The sequence below is a fragment of the Amphiprion ocellaris genome, chromosome 2 (genome assembly GCF_022539595.1).
Source record: "Amphiprion ocellaris isolate individual 3 ecotype Okinawa chromosome 2, ASM2253959v1, whole genome shotgun sequence".
Taxonomy (NCBI): Eukaryota; Metazoa; Chordata; class Actinopteri; family Pomacentridae; genus Amphiprion; species Amphiprion ocellaris.
This window is the reverse complement of record NC_072767.1, coordinates 30,588,432-30,609,097: the sequence shown is the minus strand read 5'-3', so window position 1 is coordinate 30,609,097 and position 20,666 is coordinate 30,588,432. Positions and strand designations below refer to the sequence as shown.

At 39.1% G+C, this 20,666-nt stretch overlaps 2 protein-coding genes across 13 annotated transcripts in view; one reads left to right on the top strand and one right to left on the bottom strand.

Moving 5' to 3' along the window:
• Positions 1-20,666, top strand: part of mcf2l2 (MCF.2 cell line derived transforming sequence-like 2) — a 116,831-nt gene that overhangs the window by 43,013 nt on the left and 53,152 nt on the right. For all 12 annotated transcript variants that reach the window (XM_035943699.2, XM_035943672.2, XM_035943669.2 and 9 more), the window contains exons 14-15: positions 57-160; positions 1,366-1,454. In XM_035943699.2, coding sequence (XP_035799592.2) covers positions 57-160; positions 1,366-1,454 — 193 coding nt within the window. The remainder of the gene's footprint in view (positions 1-56; positions 161-1,365; positions 1,455-20,666) is intronic.
• b3gnt5a (UDP-GlcNAc:betaGal beta-1,3-N-acetylglucosaminyltransferase 5a) lies at positions 4,869-19,689 on the bottom strand. The gene is made up of 2 exons (XM_023299655.3): positions 19,427-19,689; positions 4,869-7,687 (listed from the first exon to the last, which is right to left on the bottom strand). The coding sequence occupies exon 2, from the start codon at positions 7,217-7,219 to the stop codon at positions 6,026-6,028; it is 1,194 nt and encodes a 397-aa protein (XP_023155423.2). The 5' UTR covers positions 7,220-7,687; positions 19,427-19,689; the 3' UTR covers positions 4,869-6,025.

Genomic DNA, 20,666 nt, shown 5'->3' with positions numbered 1-20,666 from the left:
TGTAAAGAAAAGAGTTATTAAACTTTCCCATTCTGTGTCCTCTCACTTTATTTCAGCTCTTGCCCGCAGAGCCTCTGATAACTCAAACAGCAGCAAGCAGCCGGCGGAAGTCGATCTCAACAAGAAGAAGAACATACGCAAGACCAAGGGAGGCATCAAGGTACCATCTTCTGAAATCTCACTGCAACATTGAAGCCCCTTGTTTAGTTCTATTCATTTCAAAATAAGACAGAGCAGTTGACCGGTGCAGATGATCATCACACAATCGCTTACCTTTTTGCCAGATCACAGTTTATCTACAAAAACACAAAACATTCAGTCACAGGTATCTGGAACTGAACAATCTAGTATTTTACTTCATAATCTGAACAACTTGTCAAGGTCTAGAAATGATTTCAAATTTACACTTTTACAAATTTACAATTTACAGTTAATGTCATTGTAATTTTTATCCTTTGTAAAGTCGTCCCGCGGGCCGAAATGGACCGTCTGGTGGGCCGGTTTTGGCCCGCGGCACATATGTTTGACATCGCTGGTAAAAATAATGGGAGTAGATGAGCCGAGGTGGTGATGTGATCGAGTGTGCTGGTGTTCCAACTGCACATTACAAATGCATTCTCCCGTTCTCGGGAGTCTGTACTTCTGAGTCCGAACAGCCAGCGCATATACAGTCTATAAGCCAGTGCAAATTCAGTATTGTTGTGAGCTACAAAAAACAGGCCGACGTTAAAACAATAGTTCAGCTAATTAATTCCAGACGGACCTTTTCCTCCCGGTCGCCCGCGCCCTTCTTGACATGCCGCTGCGCCCCCCCCAGGGTGGTGCGCCCCACTATTTGAGAAACGCTGCATTATCATAATAAGAAGATGTTTAATTTTTTCCAGTTAGTGGAATTGTATCTTATCCGTTACTTATAACGCGGTCTTGAGATCCTCAGACAGCTTCACGACCATTCACATCTTAAGGCATGTGAGTCTTTGTGGGTGACAATATACTAGTACACCTGCATCAGCACTAAACAGAATTTTAAGTGTTCCCCATCATCTGCCCTTATCTATTATATTATAAATTCCAGTAAATCACCAGACCAGCATATGCTGGACATTGAATTTTACATATCTGTGCTGATAGCAGGAACAACGGACCACTTGTATTTGCATTTCTTTGTGGTTTTACTGTGGCTCCAGTTAAATATTTACCACCAGCTGGTATATTTTCTGACTTTACAAGTTCACAGAAGAGGCCTAAATGTGATCCTCTATTTGGGATACAGCTTGAAACAAGACATACAGATGTTGCAGTGGTACCTGTACAATACATAAAGGCCTTGCCCTAATAATAAATGTATATGTGTGTGTGCCACAGATTGAGGTGATGCATGAGGAAAGCCAAGGAGGCTCCACACATGTTGTTGTGACAAATGAGACTGAGGAGAGTCTGTCCAACAGGCGCAGGTAAGAACAGAATGTACACCTGTGGTTTACTGAAAGAGAAAACTTTCTTTGCGTCACTGTAACATACTGACAACACAAGTATGTTGTTTTGTGTGTGAGGTCATATTGCACCGCTGTGCAAAATTCCACAAACCAAGAACACAACTCGTGCTGTATTATTCACATGGAAGAAATTTGTGTGTGGTTTGAAGTTAGTGTGATTTGTAGCTCCTAAACAAACTGGATTTGCAAAGCGAATAGCAGACATAGCTGGTGTAATAGTGAACATCCAGGTGATTATGTTGATGTGTGGCTTGGTTGGAATGTAGAAATTCAAGAAATTCATTGTTTTTGTAGTACATACCTATAGTATATACTTAATCTGTCTTGACAAAAATCAAACATACATGTGTTAAACTGAGATTTACTGTCAGCACAGAATGCTTAAAAATTAGGCTCCATGTTTGTATTGCTTATTGCTTATGCATGGTCAAACGTTTCAGCAGATCAATGTCAGACATTTGTGCAAAATGCCTACAAGAAGTTATTTCTCCTAAAGGGGGCAACACATGCTCCTGAGGCAAAGGATGTGGTTTCTATTACATCCATTGATGTTTTTCTTGAATAAATGATTGGAAAGGCACATTTTTGTGTGGTTGTTCAAGTGTATTGCCGTTATCTGTCGAACCTGGTTCAAGGAAGGTAAAATGTCTGTTTGTTCAAAATATTTCAGAAAAGCCAATAATTGTGGACGCGGATATAGGTGAGCAAAGAGGCGGGGAAGATTGGGCAACATTACAGGCTGGAAAGCAGAGCAGGTGGGAGTGGGAGATGTGGAATGACAGGAGAGTCAGAATGTAAAACACAGACAGCCTAAACAAATGAATGACTGTGACATTGTTGTGTCTTATGCAACTGACTTGAAGATCAGAGAGACTGCAAGAATGAAAGTGAAAAGAAATGACCTGGAGGAAGATAATGACATTTGCATTCAGTTGTGTCTGCCAGCTTCCTAAGAAACCTCATCTTTGGGTTAGTTGTATTAGTTTGAAATGAGAGACAGCTATTGATAATGGTATGAAAACAAATGTAGCTGTGTGATACTAGAGGTCAGAAGAATACATCATACTCAGCTACAGTTATGCATTTTTATAATGTCAAGGATGCAAGCGTGCTTAAATGCTGTGCTAATGTGGGAAGAGTTCTGTGTAATAGAAAAACGCCTTAGTGTCATTATAAGAGTACAATCAAACGTTTGAGAGTGCCTGTCACACTCTAAATACTAAATTAATAGGGCATAATAAAACAGTACTAACTGTTTTTTCAAAATAAAAACTTCATTTATATATAGTCGTAAGATGATGCTGCTGAGTGATGGTTAGTGTGGCATGATATCCTTCTGAACAAGAACATCCTTCAGGGTGTTATTTACTTTGAACTTGTGATTGTTTATAGGCACTTAACAAACTCATTTTATCCTCATTTAATTAAATACCACACAGAGCTTCTGTGTATGAAAGAAAAATAGCACAAGCTGTGTGTTTGGTTTCATACAATATGTTTCTTAATGCTTTCCTGGATAGCGGAGCAAAATATGCAGTAGTAAGTGAAAGATGAAGTGAAAATACACTCACATACCCTGTGATTTGTTCTGTAACCACAGACAACTACATCTGAAGTGTAGCTTTTTAGATCCTGAGCAGTTTATGTGTTCTTTATTTGCTCCCGTCACATTTTAACTCAATGTGAATTCATTTTTCACTGCAATTTAAAGTCCCGTGACCCTATGGAAACAGCACAACCATGACTAGAAGAAGGGACAACTCACAGATGTCTTAAATACAAAAAAAAATTTAAAAATTCAAATTTTTGATTATTTATTTAACAAAAATTGGAAGAAGCCTGAAATAAGTATGTGCAACATTTTTAAATTGACCACATGTATAACTGCTACTGGAAAAACCATTGGCTCCACATGCTGCAGATATTTAACTGTTTACTTTTTTCAGTCTACTCTTCACATCAACTCTAAAAAGATATTCTACGTTGCTGAATGTAATGTTGTCCTCCAGCAACTTGCTGCCAACCTGCTCCTCTGTCTGCTCTTTCTGAGCTGTGCTCGCTTTGTTGCTGTCGCCTCTCTGCTCTGTGTAAACTGTAGCTCAGCTAGAAACTCTTTGAATATTTGTCCTGTGACTGCTGACCATGACTGAATCACTCATTGCTTCTCGGTTGCCCTGAAGAGTGCAGAATGTTTTGTTCTGGTCTGCAGTAGAATACAGTGATTTCAGTGATGTATCAAGATGTCAGGCTTAGATTGGATCATTTATCCTGATGGAAATATATATCACACATGATACATTCATAGACCACAGAGAAGCTTCACCTTCTGGCTCTAAAAAACAGTGGAATTTTGATGAATTTATGCATTTTGAGGTTCAAAGGGTTTTTGTCTGATGAAAATAGGTATAAAATCTAAATGATTGCTTTTGGGAGATGCAGAGAGGCTTAAAACAAGTCAAGTTTAAGAAAACTGTGCATTTCAATCTGCTGCTGACATGAACAGGTGATGGCGCTCAGAGTCCAGTTGGGTGACATTAAATCACTGCAGAAGAGGAAAGCAGAACGACATGATTTATATACAAGAGCACGAGTCAAACCTGATTCAAAACATGATGGAATTACGTTCGTGTTTGTATCATAAAGTCTCCTTATTGGTCAATGCATCTGCTGCAATTTATTGTTATCACTGAAGACGAGCCTAAGTTAGCGTTTAAATCAGAAGATTCATGTAAATGTTTTGCCTGCTGCTAGTGCATTTACATCTTTGCTGTCTCTTTGCAGTTTTTTTAAATGCACAAATTACAATGACACACAATAGGATGGAAATCCCCCTGACACAGACAGAAAGGGAGACGCTGTTAGACAATTATCTAAACAGTTCAGACAACCTCACTTTATGTCACACCGACAGCCAGTGAATTGAATCAGCCACTTATACTATTAGGTTAGTCTGCTTTTAAATGTATTATATTTGCAACAGTCGTCTAGTCAAAGGGGATTTAAATATAATTTAAATATAATTTTAATCAACATTGTGTCTCACAGATTTCTTAAGCCCATTCAATTCTTGACCTTTTATCGATATAGCATCAGATTTTTTTTGTTTGTTTCTGCGAAGTGAATGCATTGGTGCAGTTTCTCTCAAGTCTTTTTCAGAATATTTCAAAATTAACAACTATTTCTTTCAGCACTTGTGCAAAATGCATCAAAGAGGCTATTATAACCTCTAATTTATCTCCACTTAATGCCAATTAAACTGCCAACTAGCCACATGTTGATTTTGCCAAGGTAAATATGTTGACATTTGCATATGAAAAGCTATATAGATTTTGTTGCTCAAACCAACAGAAATGACAGAATCGACAACAGCCATAACATCACTTGTTTAATGGTGAATGCTTTCCAGCAGTAAAAAAAAGTTCCTTCAAGGGTCATGATGATTCAGCATGTCTTAGCATTTTTATCAAATACACAATTTACCAGGATGCAGCAGAGCAGTGGTGAGAAAGGAAGAGACTGGCAGGAAAAGAAGGGGGAGTAGTGTGGTGCAGAAGTCAAACAGAGCAGGAAGGAACCTTAAAATTTCGATGAGTCCCAAGCTCACTTACAGTGAAAATAAAAACATGCACAATAGCTCATAATCATGCTGCAACCCTGACTGTCTCAAACATTTTCTATCTTCTGTTTTGTCTGCTCCTTGTAAAAGGAAATGCAATCATCTGGCATCATTTAGCTCAGTCCAGATGTAGCCTTCCTCCAGCTGGCTGTTTGGTGTCCAGCAGGACATGTGTGATGCACTTAGTTAACCTAATGGGAGGGAAATTCAATAAGTTACAAAAAACAAACACAAGTAAATGGTACAAAACATTTCAGGCTTTTTTTTTTTGTCTATTCCTAACATGTATGATTTATGGCCACATTGCTTCTACACTCTGCATAACCTGTGCTTTAAAGTTATGATCCAAGCATTTCAAAAACCAATAAAGCTGCTCAGATTAGCTTCTCACATGGCAGCTGCGTTATCAAGCCAAAAAATTCAGGCGCATCGCTGAGCTTTGTAGTTGGTAAAGCCGGTCATGAAGGTTTGATAGAGATGATTTGGTTTTGCCTTTATCCTCAAACACTAGCAATCACGCTTTTTTTTTTTTAACCACAGGTTGATGTGTTCAGAGCATGACCTTAATTTTGTCACTCATTCAAACCATAATAACTTCCAGTTTAGAAGTAATTTTGGACTCTCCAGGCTAAGCTACACTTCTTCAGAAAAGCAATCAGAAGCTGGCAAGTGAATAAAGGAGTGTAGTTTTGTCCACATGTGCACACAGACACAAAAAGTACTCAAGTAAACAGAACCTGACAGTGACTGAAGTACAGTCGAGTGCATTTGTTTGCTTAACAGAACAGGTTTGATCTTTATTACAAGACAGCACCAGACAGCCAGCAGAACGTGAAGTAGTATGAGAGAGAAAAATGGCAGACCAATGGTGTGAGGTATTCATCATCTGTCTCCCTGTCACCCTTAAGACCATTTAAGTAAAAGCAGCAATGCAGGAGTATGTGTTCTGGTAATACGGTATACACAGCAGCATCACTCTCACTGCCGTGCAATACAGGTTATTCATAAATCCCCTGGAATTTCTGTATGCTGTAGGGTCTGTTGCTGCCTGCCATAGTGATCGCACATCTGTGGCATGACCGTGCGATGTGATCATGTGATTGTAGATGCAGGGATGGTACGGAGTTTTGCCCTCGCCTGAAAAGTACACATGCTCCTGGGGTGAAACCCCCATGGCCTTGGCACACATTCCCATGAAGACATCGTCGATGTACATAGAGGAGTTGAGCAACTGAGTTGCCTGGTAAATTTTAGCGGCTACATCCCCTGAAACCACATACCCTGCTCCAGCGGTGTAGTCTGGGTAGGAAGGCCAGGGGTAAAGATCATAGGGAACATGGTATTTGCTGTGTTTGATACGAACTGGAGGGGCTCCCCTGTGCACATGCCCCACCCACAGGTCCTTAGCCCCTGTTTGACTACTCAGGAGATGCTGCAGGTACTTCACCAAATTTGGCATATGGACGAAGATGTCATCATCCGCAGACATGAGGAAGTGAGCCTGAGGACAGTATGTGTGCTTCCAGTGGAACTGCAGGATCAGTTTGACGGTCAAGTTGTGAAACGTGTCTACAAAGTTCTGCTGGATCAGGTCTCTGTAGACCTGGTCCTCCTGCAGCAGTGCCTTCTGCACCCTGGATCTCTGCTCAGCCTCTGGATGGATGCCGATGGCGAACACCAACCTCACACTCACCCCAAGTTCTGACCGTACAAAGCTCTCGTTCCCCCACGTGTCCCTGATGGCCTGCCGCCGCTCAAAGTTCTCTGGGGATGATTTCACAAACAGAAGCAGCAGGACGTCGTCCCAGTTTTTCCCATCTCTTCCTCCACATTTCACTGGGTGGTTGATGAGGTAGGGATAGTTCACTGAGCCACCATCCACACTGTCAGAACCATCCTTATTGTGACGATGGCTGGGCTTGATTATGAGAGAAGAATTGAGAAAGTCATAGCTGTTGATCAGATAGCGGTACGTGTAGGATCTCACATGGCTGACAACATGATGGTCCAGCTCGTCCCAGCAGACCATCATCACACACAGAACCAGGCCTGTGGTCAGTAGTTGCACACACTGGCACTTGTGGATGCGACGGAAGTTCATGAACATCGCGACTCCGGCTTATTCCTACTGATCTCCTCGAGATCTGATAGTAGAGTGTGGTGTTTTATCTCCTCCTTTCACTCTAAAACTTCACTTTTCACCCTCAGTGTCTCCCTTTATTTCCATATTTATTCATCTTCCTTGTCATCTTTGCCTTGTTATCCGCTCTCTCTCTTTCGAATCGGATTATGTTTTTGATGTCGTCAAGTCCGGTAGGCTTTCGTCAGGTTCTTCCACAGCCTTGGTGCTCCATTACTGATCTCCCTCCACTGTGTGAAGCAAAAGCTCTGCTCCCTCATAGTGATCACTCTGTAGCCAGCTCTGGGTGAAGCTTAGTGTCGCTCCTTTACCTTCAAAAAGTCAACATGCTCCTTCTTCCTTTACTCCTGGTTTGTTTCAAACTTCTCCTCTACTTCTTTAGCCACCTCCTCTCTGGTCACTGTGATGTCTGAATATCATCAGGCCACAAAACAGCTAGAAAAAATGTGAGAAACAATTAGTACCAAGACTAGGATAAGACTTTGCATGCTTGAGTTACATATTTAAGTGAGCATCATCCTTACGTTATAAGTTATGACAAATGCCATTTATGGTCATTAAAAAACTTCCAGCCATGGCCTGGTTTCTCTCAAATCTCAGGTTTCGTATTATTATGAAACAGCCACCTCTGGGTTTGAGCCTCTTGGTTTGACAGATGCCTGAAGATGTCAATTTGGAATCACGAAAATGCTTGGGGGATGTTTTGTCCCCCAAGCACATGTTAAAACTATCAAGTCACTTCATTAAAAAAAAAAAACAGACATATTATTCGACTTGCAGGCATTGTTACATGTGCTCAAATTTGGGCATTTTTTTTTCATATTTACAAACACACACACACAAAATGATTGCAGGTGCAACTGTAGTTTTGTCTTTATTCATGAAATTAAATAACACAAAACTGCAAATGAGTGTGTCCTGTGCCACGAGGACTTTTTGGCAATTTTGAATTTTGGCACCATTTTTCAGATTCAGTTACATTTTGTTTTACAAAAGTCAGAATCAGTGGATTTGATTCATTCTAGTTGTTGATGATTCTGTTCAATGATTAAATTCAGACAAAAACAAATGTTGCACAAACAAATTCTTAGAATTTATCCTGGAAACTACTTCCTTGTTGAATTATACCACGTTATAAATACATTTTCAAGTTAGTCTGTGGTTACACAACTGCTGACATATCTAATCCTGATATGGTTTTGTGTTAGTATATGTGGATTGTATTGTGTAGATATGTTTGCTGCAGTGTTGAATATCCCTGTTGGTTCTTTAATGTGAAACTTTTTATCTTATGTTGCTGTATGTATCTCAGAAAATCAAAGAAAAAAGTATTAATTTACATATTGAATGTAAACTGTAAATAATGATTACATAGTTATTTTCACAGTGTTGTACAGTATAAATACATAACAGGATTTCACTAGGGTGCCAGAAAAAATAAGATTTTTTTTCTTAAACAGGACTTTTTACAGTGTATTTCAACTTGAAAACAAAAGAAAGACCTATGATCATTTTCATTATGTCCAGTATACCACTTTGCTAATTTTATAATTTTATGTCCAATTTAAATCAAAACAGACACAAACAGAGGCACAATTCGTATGTAAATATTCAGCTATGTCTACCAATTGAAAATTACTTGGACAATATAATTTCATGTTGGAAATGTTTTGTGAGGCAGAACAGGTGAATTTGGGTGGCTTCATCGTCTTCTCCTGTCACACATCCTGGACAGCCTTTAGTTAGTCCGAAGGAAAATAAATGCACACACCAGTTACTCTGCGACTCTCACACGCTAGACAAAATAATCCATGCAGCACCACTTGTTTAAAACCAGTTTGCTGGATCAATCAGTTCGCACAGGGGCATTGGAAAAAACAAACAAAAAAACAGTCCAATACGGAAAAAGAAGCTTGAGACACTCACCTAAGTCATGCAGCCTGGTGGGAGGCAACAAAACTAAAATGTGTTGTACCAAACATTATGCTGAGAAGCTGTCAGGATTCATGTCACCATTAATGGTTCCTGTTTTGGATTAGTTGGGGACGGTGCCATGTGGTGTTTACCCACGGCGTTAGACAGGTAATTCTTCTCTCAGATGTTTGCTCATGCGTATTGTGTCAACCGTGGAAAGTTTTATACAATGATATTCAGGTTTGTCAAATGTCTCTGTAAAGTTTCTTCTAGTATTCTGTGATACTGATGGTGTCTTCAGCCGTATTTCTTTTGGGTCTTAATGTGCATCTAGATTTCTGTAACAATTTCACTGACGGTAGGTAACTGTGTGCTACTTTATTTAAAGGCAATTTTCAGGTACCTTACTTGAATTTTTCCATTTTAAGCTACTTTATACTTCCAGTCCACCACATCTCCATTTGAAGTGTTGTACTTTTCTACTCCACTTGTCTGACAGCTTTAGTTACTTTTAAGATAAAGATTTGACACAGTGGATAATAGAACAACAGTTGAACACATAGCACATACTTAAATATTTAACCAGTGGTTTCCAATCTTTGTGACCTCTTTCCAAAAACAGGGGATATTTCAGATGCCTATGAGCTGTTAACAGCCCTACAAATAGTGTTTCCCCCTCTAAACTTCTCACGTAGTTTCTTATCAATAAATCCTCCAATGTTCCAATATTTCAAAAAAGAAATCAAAGATTAGGGAAAAAAGTCCAGTCTCTCCCATTATCTTTGTCAGATGACTGTTCACAAAAATACTGGACCTCAAATTAAAAAGAACACGGATTCATTTAATTTGTTTACAGAGCACCACAATGTTGGCTCTTTGTCCAAAACGTGGTTTGCAAGACTTTTTTTAACTGCAACTTTTGTGGAAATCCCTTATGGAATGCTTTGAGCAGGCTCAGCCATCTTTGCAAATGGACCGTTACCATAATAATTGACAGCACTGAGATGACCCAGACCCGCTATAGTCACCGGCTGCCTTAATGTTTATCTTCTTGGTTTCTCTTGAACCACTCATCCAAACAACTTCAGATTCAACTCTGCACTTCTTCAGGTCCTCAGTAATACTGCTGCCCAGATCTAAGTAGATCGGATGAGTGGTTGTCGAGATGCGAAGAATACATACTTGTCCAACTTAACCAGGACAAGCATACAAACGCAAAGATTCCTTGATTTATTGGGAGATCACAGTTCATTTTCTCTGCATGTATTGTGGTCAAAATCTGTGCCCTAACGGTGCATGTGTAGGTGCATATTTACGCCATGTTGTTGGCTCTTTGCACAGATGACAGTAACTCATGTGATGACGCTTTTCTAAGAAGTGGAACAATCAGAGCAGGGGAGGCATGAGTAAACTGTTAACACTGCACTACCAGAAATGATTCAGTCTGCTTACTGTAGCTGAGACACACTCGCTCAGAGACAAACTTCCCTTTGTCTTTGTCTCACCAAATTTTCTGGTATTTGCTATTTTAGTGACAGTTTTCTGTCTTCCTTACTGGCTGTACAGTCAGGAATAGAAGGATGTCTCCAGTGACACAGGTCAATAAAATGCAGACTGGGTTCTTCACATCAGTGGCTTCGAGTATAAATTAACTACCAATAAATAACCATAAACTACAATGTTAATGGTTCAAATTATGATGAAGTACAGATAATTCTTTTGTCGCTAATAGTGCTGAACACAGCAAATTGCTTTATCACCTGCATGTGGCTGCTTATAAAGCGACAGGACAGAGCATCCTGTTTGCTCTCTTGTCTGAGGCATACGCTGTGAACATGTGTCAGTGGTGGCTGACATGTCACCCCCACACTCCTCATTTCCTCTGAGATCTTGGAGTCTCATGTGTAACCTGCCTTCCTGCCATTGTTAGTTAAAATGCAGCAGTGCACACTGGACAGCGCAGGCCTGGGTCAACCCCCTGAACTCAAGTCTAGCTCAGTGAAATCGGGTCAACAAATTAAAACGGGTTGTCCTTTACAAGCAGTGTTTACGGCTTTATGGAGATATACTGTAGTTACTTCTTTTTTTTTGATTTAATGCTAGTTTTCCTGCTGTCAGTTCTGTTTGTGCCTTGATGAAATGTAGCTAAGATGTGTACCACATAACTGCAAGGCCCTAGGATAATTTCTTAAATGTCATTCTTAAACATATTTACATAACTTAAAACATTATTACATAACTTTGTAAAACCTTAAACCTTTCTTATGTGGTGTAACACTGGCAAAGGCATCCAAAATAGTTGAGTCAAACCTGTTTTTTGCCAACATCATCCTGTCTGTGGCTGAAATAATTCCATACAGCTAACATGGCCTTGCTTTTGGCAACCAAATCTTCCTTTTTTAGTGCCTCTCCAGTTCTTCACCAATTTTGTTGAGCCTACATGGAGCCTGCATGTCAACAAACTCTGTATCTTGTAAATAAAGCTTTAAAAACCTCCATAAAACCCCTTCATCTGAGTATTTTTGGTTCTACCAGACTTATTCTGTAGATTAGTCATGGAAAATAACTGTATCAAACAGCAAACAAAGTTGTAGCATGATGTGTGTGACTTCCTGCGATGTGACTGATGTATAGAGTAAACACCCCAAAACAAACCCATCTACCACGCTGCCTTTAACCCTGTGAACTCCATTGTGAATGTAAGTGCTGACCCATCACAAAGAACTATAATAGCAGGGCTTTAGCCCAACAGAGCCCCCGAGCAGAGAAACTGCTGACGTCTGTGCAATGCTGCCACACAACAAGCTGAACACATATTTCCACTGCAGCATTTGGTGACTGAACACTGGGGTCAGCCAACTAGACAACTCTGACGTGGCTGAGCTTGAACACCCAGTGGTCTCGTGACAAAACATACCATGACAAGTTATCCAGCATATGTGTGCACGCCTCTTCCAAGTAGTAATCTCACATATGATCACTTAATTACTCATTGCACTCTGAAATGGTTGCAGCATGGTATTTTTTGACTCAATTTTAAGCCCAAAGGGTTTTCAAATTTACTCTTATTTTGAAAGGACTTGTTATGGGAACCTCCTTTACTCCACAGCAAGTGAGGCATTTTCTGCTTCCACTTACTTGATGATGTAGGTGGAGTATAAACACTTGCAGCTTATCCAAGTCATGTTTTGACCAATAGGGTTCAACTTCCTCTTCTACACTGTATATGCATTGATAAAGATTGTAGAAAACTGTCTCTGCAAACAAGTTGTGCTGAAGCTGAAACCATGCACAGTCGCACTGTCACTGGCTGGTTCAAACCCCCCACACACAACGCAGAGTCCAGCTCTCACACTAAAAAAGGGAGCGGCACGTTCATTAGGCTGATGCTCACAAGATAGCTAGCTCACAGAGTGTCTCAAACTCCCCAAATACAAATTTAAGCAAATAAAAACATTAAATATATGTCAGCACACTCCAATCAACATCCAAGAAGATCATAGTGTACATATACTAAGAAAATAAACAAAAGTGCATCGAGAAAACAACCATTTATGAGCTCGCGCTGTGCTGCAATTCCTACCTCCTGCACACCTCTCAGGAGCTGACAGCGTGGCACTGATGCCAGTTTCACACTATAGTTCCAGAGAGGATGCTGTTGAGTCAACAACAATAAATGAAAACCAAATTGCAACAAGTGGAATTATGTACCATATATACACTGTTACACAACACATTTTCACAAGTGTGATGTTAAGTGTTGGACCACAGTCTTGGTCTAAACACACTTCTCAGATGTCCTTAAATCCCCTTTTTACGACTCTCATCCAATATTGGGACTATAAACTAAACAAAAGACCTTCAGTGTCTGGAGTTACTTCACTTCTTTCCATTATCCACAGTCAAATGCTCCTTATCTTTGGCCATATGCTTTCCTTCCTGAGAAGTCTTTTAAAGATGCTCCTTGTCCGCTAAAAGCATTTTTGATGATTGGAATTTTGTGTTTAATAAATTCTGTATCTGTGATGATATTGCTTTTCTATCTCTCAGTGAACAAAGCTTGGTGTATTGATGTTCTAAGGGTATTATCACCACCATTGACGTCAAGTCAGGACAGATGATTATGTTTGGATCTCACTGTACTTTCAACTGCTTAGATTGTATATCGCTAAGGTATATAAATCACCTGTTGCAACGATAATGTTTTGTTGTAAGAGAATTGGAATTTCATCTTGGTAAACTTTTTTCTTTTCTCTCTTTTTTTTTTTTTTTTTTTTACTCAGCTGATGTTAAAGAATGTGTGGCAACCTCTTAAATCATCTGCTTATGCACCCCTCTACTGTTGATGTATCCATTTAAGTTCTGATGATGCTGCAAATATGATCATTACTGCCCTTGTCTATTGTTTAGATTTGGTTTCGGAAATTTTGAAATGCTTTGAGCTTGGGAATTGAAGCATTGGACTTCAAACCTTTTGACCTACATACTCGATGCATCTTGTACATGTTGAACTCCAGCCGAGGAACGCTGAACAGATCAGCTGGGAGCTTCAGGGTTTGCAACATTCATTCAATGCCAGAGAACATGACTTGGTGCTTGTTTGTGCTCGTTCACCAGTTAGCTTATTAGCTTGTGAATATTATTCATGAATCCTGCTGCCTGTGGACTATACAGGACAGATGTTGCTACACTTTGGTTAGAGCTGAGTTTATGCGGGAACCATTTCAGCTGCATTATTCAGTCATCTGACCAGACTGATTTTGGTCAGTCCGGCAGTCTACACAGGTGGTGAAACTGGACTTGAACCCATGGCCGCTGCCTCGGGGATTATAACCCCTTTTTATGGGTCGCCCGCTAAACCAGTTCAGCTACCGGGGTGCCCCAGCTTGTGTATATTTACTCATAAAGCTGATTTTCATGTATTTTGCATATACAAATACATTATTTGTATATCGTGCTCTGAGCTGGGCTCTCATTTCCAAACTCTGGTGACCTACTGCTCAAAACTTTGCCTGAATGATCCCTGCACAGCACTAATCTTACTACTTTAGTCTATGTGGACACATTAAGTTGCCAAATTTTTGGTCACCTGTTAGTGGTACATTCTGTTTTGAATTTTGGCTTTAAATAATTATATATGATTTGCAGTTTTTTTTTTTCCTTGTTGTGATACATTTAGTGTAGTGCTGGAAAATAGGGCTTACCCCAACAATTATTTTTCTATCAGTTTATCTGTTGACTATTTCACCTGTTAATTGATTAATTTCAACAATGAATTTTGCTTCAAATAAAACAAAATCACATTTCAAATAGAATTTAGCTTCCTTCTATTTTGCCAAAATGTATGTCACTGTGTAAAGCAGCACAGTACAAACCGTGAAGAAAAGGTTTACATTAAAGTGAAAAAGTGTTAAATTGGAAAATCCAACATGATAAATGTATATATCAAAACACTTTTAGTCAAGTGACTATTTCACAGACACGAAGCAGCTAAAGCAACTCTCTTTCTTCTTGTTGCGTAAATGTTGTCTGACTTTGGTAGTTGCTTTGAATTTTATGCAAATACAGCCACATTTGCAGCATGTCATTGTCTTTAACTCATGTATGAAGAGTTTCTAACATGACACTACCTCTATTAAAGGATTTTAGCGGTGCAGAGCAACAGCTTAGATGTGACTGCTGGCTAATGCTTAGTCATAATGAGCCACGTTTCAACCACTATTTTCATACTTGTTCTGGTGCTTGACCAGAAAAACTGAAAAATGTGTAAATGAGAACAGCTGTCATAGGAATTTGGCTGTTTTATAATACAGTATATGTGAGCACAGAGAGCAGGAGATAAGCAAATTGATATAAAGTGCCTTCAGGTCAAATAACGCCTGCTATGCTGCTGTGGTATGTCATCGGAACTCTGTACAGTGAAGTGTACAAACCACCTCTTTGTTAGTCTTAGTTAGTCTCGGGTCTTTGGAAACTTTTGCACAAAACTTAGTCAGACTTGTTTCTTCTCCATTTGTCTGAACATATAGCACTGACTACTCATGACTGAAGCCAAAAGGACTGAAGCAACAGTTTTGGAGTGACACATGGACATTTGTTTTAATGAATAGAAGTAAAAATACTTAAATAAAAGAAAAAAAACATGCATTGGTTAAACAATTAGTGTTCATTCAGTCATTGATGCCGCTAACTAATTTCAAATCACATTTCTCAGCATTATGTACTATTAAATTTTGACTAATTGGTTAAAAAAAAAAAATGATATTCTACTTCTACCCATTGGCCTGACACGTTTTCAACACTCAATACTCCAAAAATATTCCTCAAATTGAGTTCTGCTTCCTGTATATACTGAGGGAAATACCCTTAAACATGCCAGTACTACTGCTGCCTTAATGCAGTGATGCGATTTGGATACATTCATGTGTGTTATTTTTCTACATGAATAAATAGGGGGTATATTGTGCTAGGAAACTGTGTCACATGTCTCAAGCTACAGTGTAAAGCAAATGCAGAGGAAATCAAGAATCAAAGTCAGTCTCACCTAGTTGACAGTGAAACCTAAATGCAAAATCAAATGTACAGACTAAACAGTAAGTATTTGGACAGTTACATGCTTCAGCATATTTATTTTATATTAATATAATGGAGACAACATTAAAGCTCAAGTTTGATTGGAGCATTTTTAAATTCTTTGTGTCAAGTTGAGATATAAAGGCTCAAGTGTTGATATTTGACACCAAACAATGCTTGAAAAGCCCAGGCCACACAAGCAACCAGTATTTTCCTGCAACAACGTACATTCTTTCTATAGCAGACAATGCAGATGAGTTCATATTACTACAAATAGAGGAACTGGAGTCTCTGAACAACAGCGTAAATTTTGTTAACAACAGCTGCAGTTTAACTAAGTGTACTAGTGAGCCATGAGAGCAATCCAGCGTGTACAATAGCAATACTTGGAACTGACAAATTGCATGTTATTTTAATGTTACACCTGTGCTTGCACTCGCATGACAAACCGAGTGTGCTGTGAAAAAGTCTGAAGGATGTGTTTTGACTTTGTTGACAAGCACAGCTGCCAAAGTAAATGAGCAGTTTTGAATTTAAGCAAATGTGGAAACGAGGTAGTCTTTCCTCTGTCGTTTGGAGCAGATAGAGCAGGTTATCAGTGTAACGTATTAAGAAGTCACTGCCGTTGGACCATAAAGTTCTTTGTCATGGCACCAGTAGTTACCCAACATCCAGCAAAACATACCTACCAGTCAAAAGTTTGACCACACCTCAATGTGTTTTATTTATTTGTACTATTTTCTACATTGTAGATTAATACCGAAGATTATCGCTTTTTTGTTTACAACATAATGCCATATGTATTCTTTTGTAGTTTTGGTGTCTTCAGTATTAATCTACAATGTACAAAATAATTATATAAAAAACATTGAATGAGAAGGCGTGTCCAAACTTTTGACTGGTAGTGTACATACTAAATGTGTACAGAGATGCTTCCATTTTAATCGATTCTAGTCTATTCATTTTGAAGCTAAATAACACAGACCTATTGTTGTCAATCACACAGAAAAAAAAGGTGATCTGCAGATTTATAGATACAAACTTAAGTTTGAATTTTAGTTTCAGTTTACAGTCAATACAGTTAAATGCTGATAGGTTGAATTTATTTCTATCGGTTTCTTCAAAATGAAGATTTGCTTGTATTTAGTGTGTACAAGAGCAAACAAAACAAAGGAATAGATAGCCAGATCACACATGTATGATGTAGGGAATGCACTATACCGGACACTAATGCACAAGCAGCCAAAACCTGTTTGTTAAGCCTTTTGTCATTTAAATATTGTTAGTTGGCTCAGATTTAGTCATCTTTGCTTTTACTCTTTTTTTACTGTCAGACCTTTCCATCTCTTGTTCAGATGGTTAGCATTTTTTACAACTATCTGGCCCTTGAAGGATCCCAAGACTGGTAGTGTGTTGCTACCATCAACCATGTATTGTCATGGAAATAACTGTGGCTGCATGTTAATGTTGCTCATTTTCTGAAATATGGTGAACAAACAATGTCCAATGATGTAAAAAAAAAAAAGTTACAACACCCACTTATATTGTGGTATTGGTGATGGGGTGAAATATCACAGGAATGCAGAATATTTCTGTTATCTACCCTGTAGTCACATGTATATTCAGTGTCATCATACCGTCTGTTGGCTCTGAAAACTCTAGTCTGAGAAATACATTTACAAAAACTGCAGGAACCATATTTCTGTCACAAAAAAACATCAGCTGATGAAGGAGTTTAAGAAATTTGAAATGTGTTGAATAGATTTTGGGCTGTTTTTCATTTTATTCTGATTTACCATCATAAATTTAAAAAAAGACTGATTTGAATGAGCTCCCCTTTAAAACAAGACACACGATGTCCTCCAACAACATCTAAAATTTGCATTTTGGAGTCATTTTCATAAATTTAACAAATTAATAAGCAAATCAGTCACATGGAAAAAGTAAATTCATGTCATAAGTTCAAGGTATACATTTGTCTTACAAATCAAGAGGGGAATTAATTGCGAATCTGTTGGCTTTTGAGGCTGGGAGGGCTGTTGTTTTCATGCAACAGTGTCTTTCTAGAGCAATCAGGCTTGATCATGAGACAACAACAACTGCTCCATGGCAAAGCTGGCAATGAGACACAAGTGGATGGTTCAGCTTCCACTTCTGGTCAACCAGTGTAACAGCCGATTGTGGAATTTGACACGCCTTCCAAACCAGCTGGATATGAAATACAAATTTGCGTTGTTTGTGATGCTGCTTGGACAGAAAACCGTGGAATGTGTGTGCTGAAGCATTGGACTTGTGATAACTTTTTCCCATCACACATGCTGGGATAAGAGCTTTTCAACCCTCTCATTACTGGAACGTTTGGAAGGAACAGGCCTGACCTTTCTCTGCCACTTCGCGCTGTGAAAAAGCCACAGGGATGGCTGGATCGGTGACGGAGAGAACCGCAAACCCAGACATCACTGTACAGTACAATGCTCCAAAAAGAGGGGTAGAGAATTTAGATGTGCTGCTGACCTGCTACAGCTGCCAGAGAAGAACTCTGCTTCTTGTAATCTTTTACAAAGTGCTGGGTGTGTCGATCTATAACACCTTTGTCATTTGGGTAAACCCAAATTGGAACAAACTGACAACAAGAAGGCTTGTCTTTAGAGAAGAACTAGGTAAAGCTTACATATCTCATATCAAGAGGGCAAAAGAATTCCCAAAAGCCCCAGTATCAACAGCCATGGTGAAGAAGGCTGAAAAGAAGAGGACAGACCCAAGTCCCAACTCCAGTTCCAAAAAGTGAGGGTTTGCATTGTACTTTGCAAGCTTTTAGTGTAATCGAGCGTGTAGAGAGTTTTGCGGGTGGCAGCACATCCTCCACTATGTGCAAAACACACCAAGTGCATTTGGAATACCAATACAGTGAAATTGTGCTCTTCTTCTCCTGTCTAGAAGTCATAAATTAAGGGATTTTAAGAAAGGTGATAGACATAAATTGTATGAGGAGAAATAATGCTGCTGATGTTTTCTCTGTTGTGCTGTGTTTGTTGTATCATTGTTTGATTGCTCGAACACTTTGATTAAGAATAATAAATATTGAATTTTCAAACTATAATTTCTGATTTGTCTTAAAAATCTTGTCTTTTATGACTTTCCAAAGCTATTTCAATTAGAAATTTGCAGATTAAAGTGATTTTTAACATAAATTATGAGTTAGACACAAAAGTATATATGAGGATTATGGTTAAAAAAAAGGCGCTTATCAGTGTTGTTCAAGGGGAAGTTAGTAAAATGAAATATACAGTAAATTCAAGATATTCAACAAAAGACATTACAAAAAGGAGCCAAAAGTGAGCACAGCACCAGGGTTTATATCCTGTTTGAACCACCCCCCGAGCTACACTTGTTCAGTCTAAGGCTAATTCAATTCTGCTGTATCACTCTTGAAAACTCTGGATCTGGCTTGGCAACAATTCAGCAGAGACCTGGTGAAAAAGTGCTCAGAGTTCTTGGAGTATTTACTTGCCTCTTGACACATTCTGCCTCTTTCCCCCCATCTGCCTCTCTAACTGTGTCAGTCTGCTGCTGCAAGCTGACACCTTTATCCCTGGAGGTATTACAGACTTATTTTTGGTGTTCCCCTAAACGTCTGTAATACCTCAAGACACAAACACACACATACACATTGTGGTCCTGACTTACCGGGCTGTGTTGAGTCCAAGCCACACATGAGTTCAAGTACAGAGAAAACCCTCTCTGCTGTGCTCAGATCAGTACTGGTCTAAAAGTGACACTTTTTCTGCCTCATTCTCTTAGGCTGCTTCTGCTTTTCTGTCACCATCTCTGCTTTCTGCTGTTTCATCGGATTTCCTTCCTTCTTCTCAAGTCAGATGTAGTAGTCCACTTGAATAACTGAACTGGAGACAGTTTCATTTGTCTGCTCTGACTGCCCTGATCCCAGTGTGTGAGAGAGACACTGGGTGGGTGGGAGTGAGTTGTGAAGTGGGAGGAACCACTGTACAGGAGGTGTTGAATAGCATGCACAAAGACAAGCGTTTTTTTGAAAATCTGCTTTTCCAAATAGAAAACCTGGTCTTTTCAACCTGTGCTTTTAAAACCAGGAACACACCACTCAACTACCAAATATAGACTGCAGTGGTGTGGCTTGTAATGGTGTTGTTTTGGTGAAAAATAAAGATGTACGTAAAAAATTTTCCCCCAAACCTCAGTCAGTGATAAGTCAAAAACATTTACAGGATCATTGGAATACCAAAACATACAAATAAAACTATATTTACTCAGTTATTACTATTACTACACTGTAAATAGTAAACAATAACATTAATAAATAAAAGTTTTTTTCCCAAATTAAATTAGTTCTTGTCTGAATATGTGAAAAGTCAAAATAATAGATCAACTATTTGTATAGGATGCCCTCTCTCACATGACCGTGTAATGCATGTCCTCACAGAGCTGATACACTCATCATGCGCAATAAACCTAATTATGTATGTGGAGAGAAGGAAAAGTCATGTGTAAAATTGTGCAAATCGGAGTCGGCACATATGCTGTGAGTGTTTTCTCAGCTAGCGGTCACACACATTCAGCTGATGAGCACACAAGACTGGCACATTGTGTCCGTGCACATTCTTAGTTATAACAAGGTTAGGGGGAAGTGCTTCAGTTACAGTCTGGATCCCGCTGAACTATGTGCAGGTCTGTACCAGTGACAAGAGACTGGTTAGAAGTTTGTGGTCTTTCATGTCATGTTTAAATGTGTGAAAGCAGAAAGTGTCCACATGAAAAAGAACATTAGTGCTTTGATATTTCTGCTTGGTTCTTCTTTATTTTTAAAGTTTATGTTTGCCAAGCAGATCTAAACATCTTCAAAGGATGCAGTCTCAAAAACAATGGGAATTGCTGTGCTTGACTGCTGTTTACA

Bases quoted from the DNA above. Each gene is read 5' to 3' on its own strand.
- b3gnt5a (XM_023299655.3), bottom strand. From the start codon at position 7,219: ATGTTCATGAACTTCCGTCGCATCCACAAGTGCCAGTGTGTGCAACTA.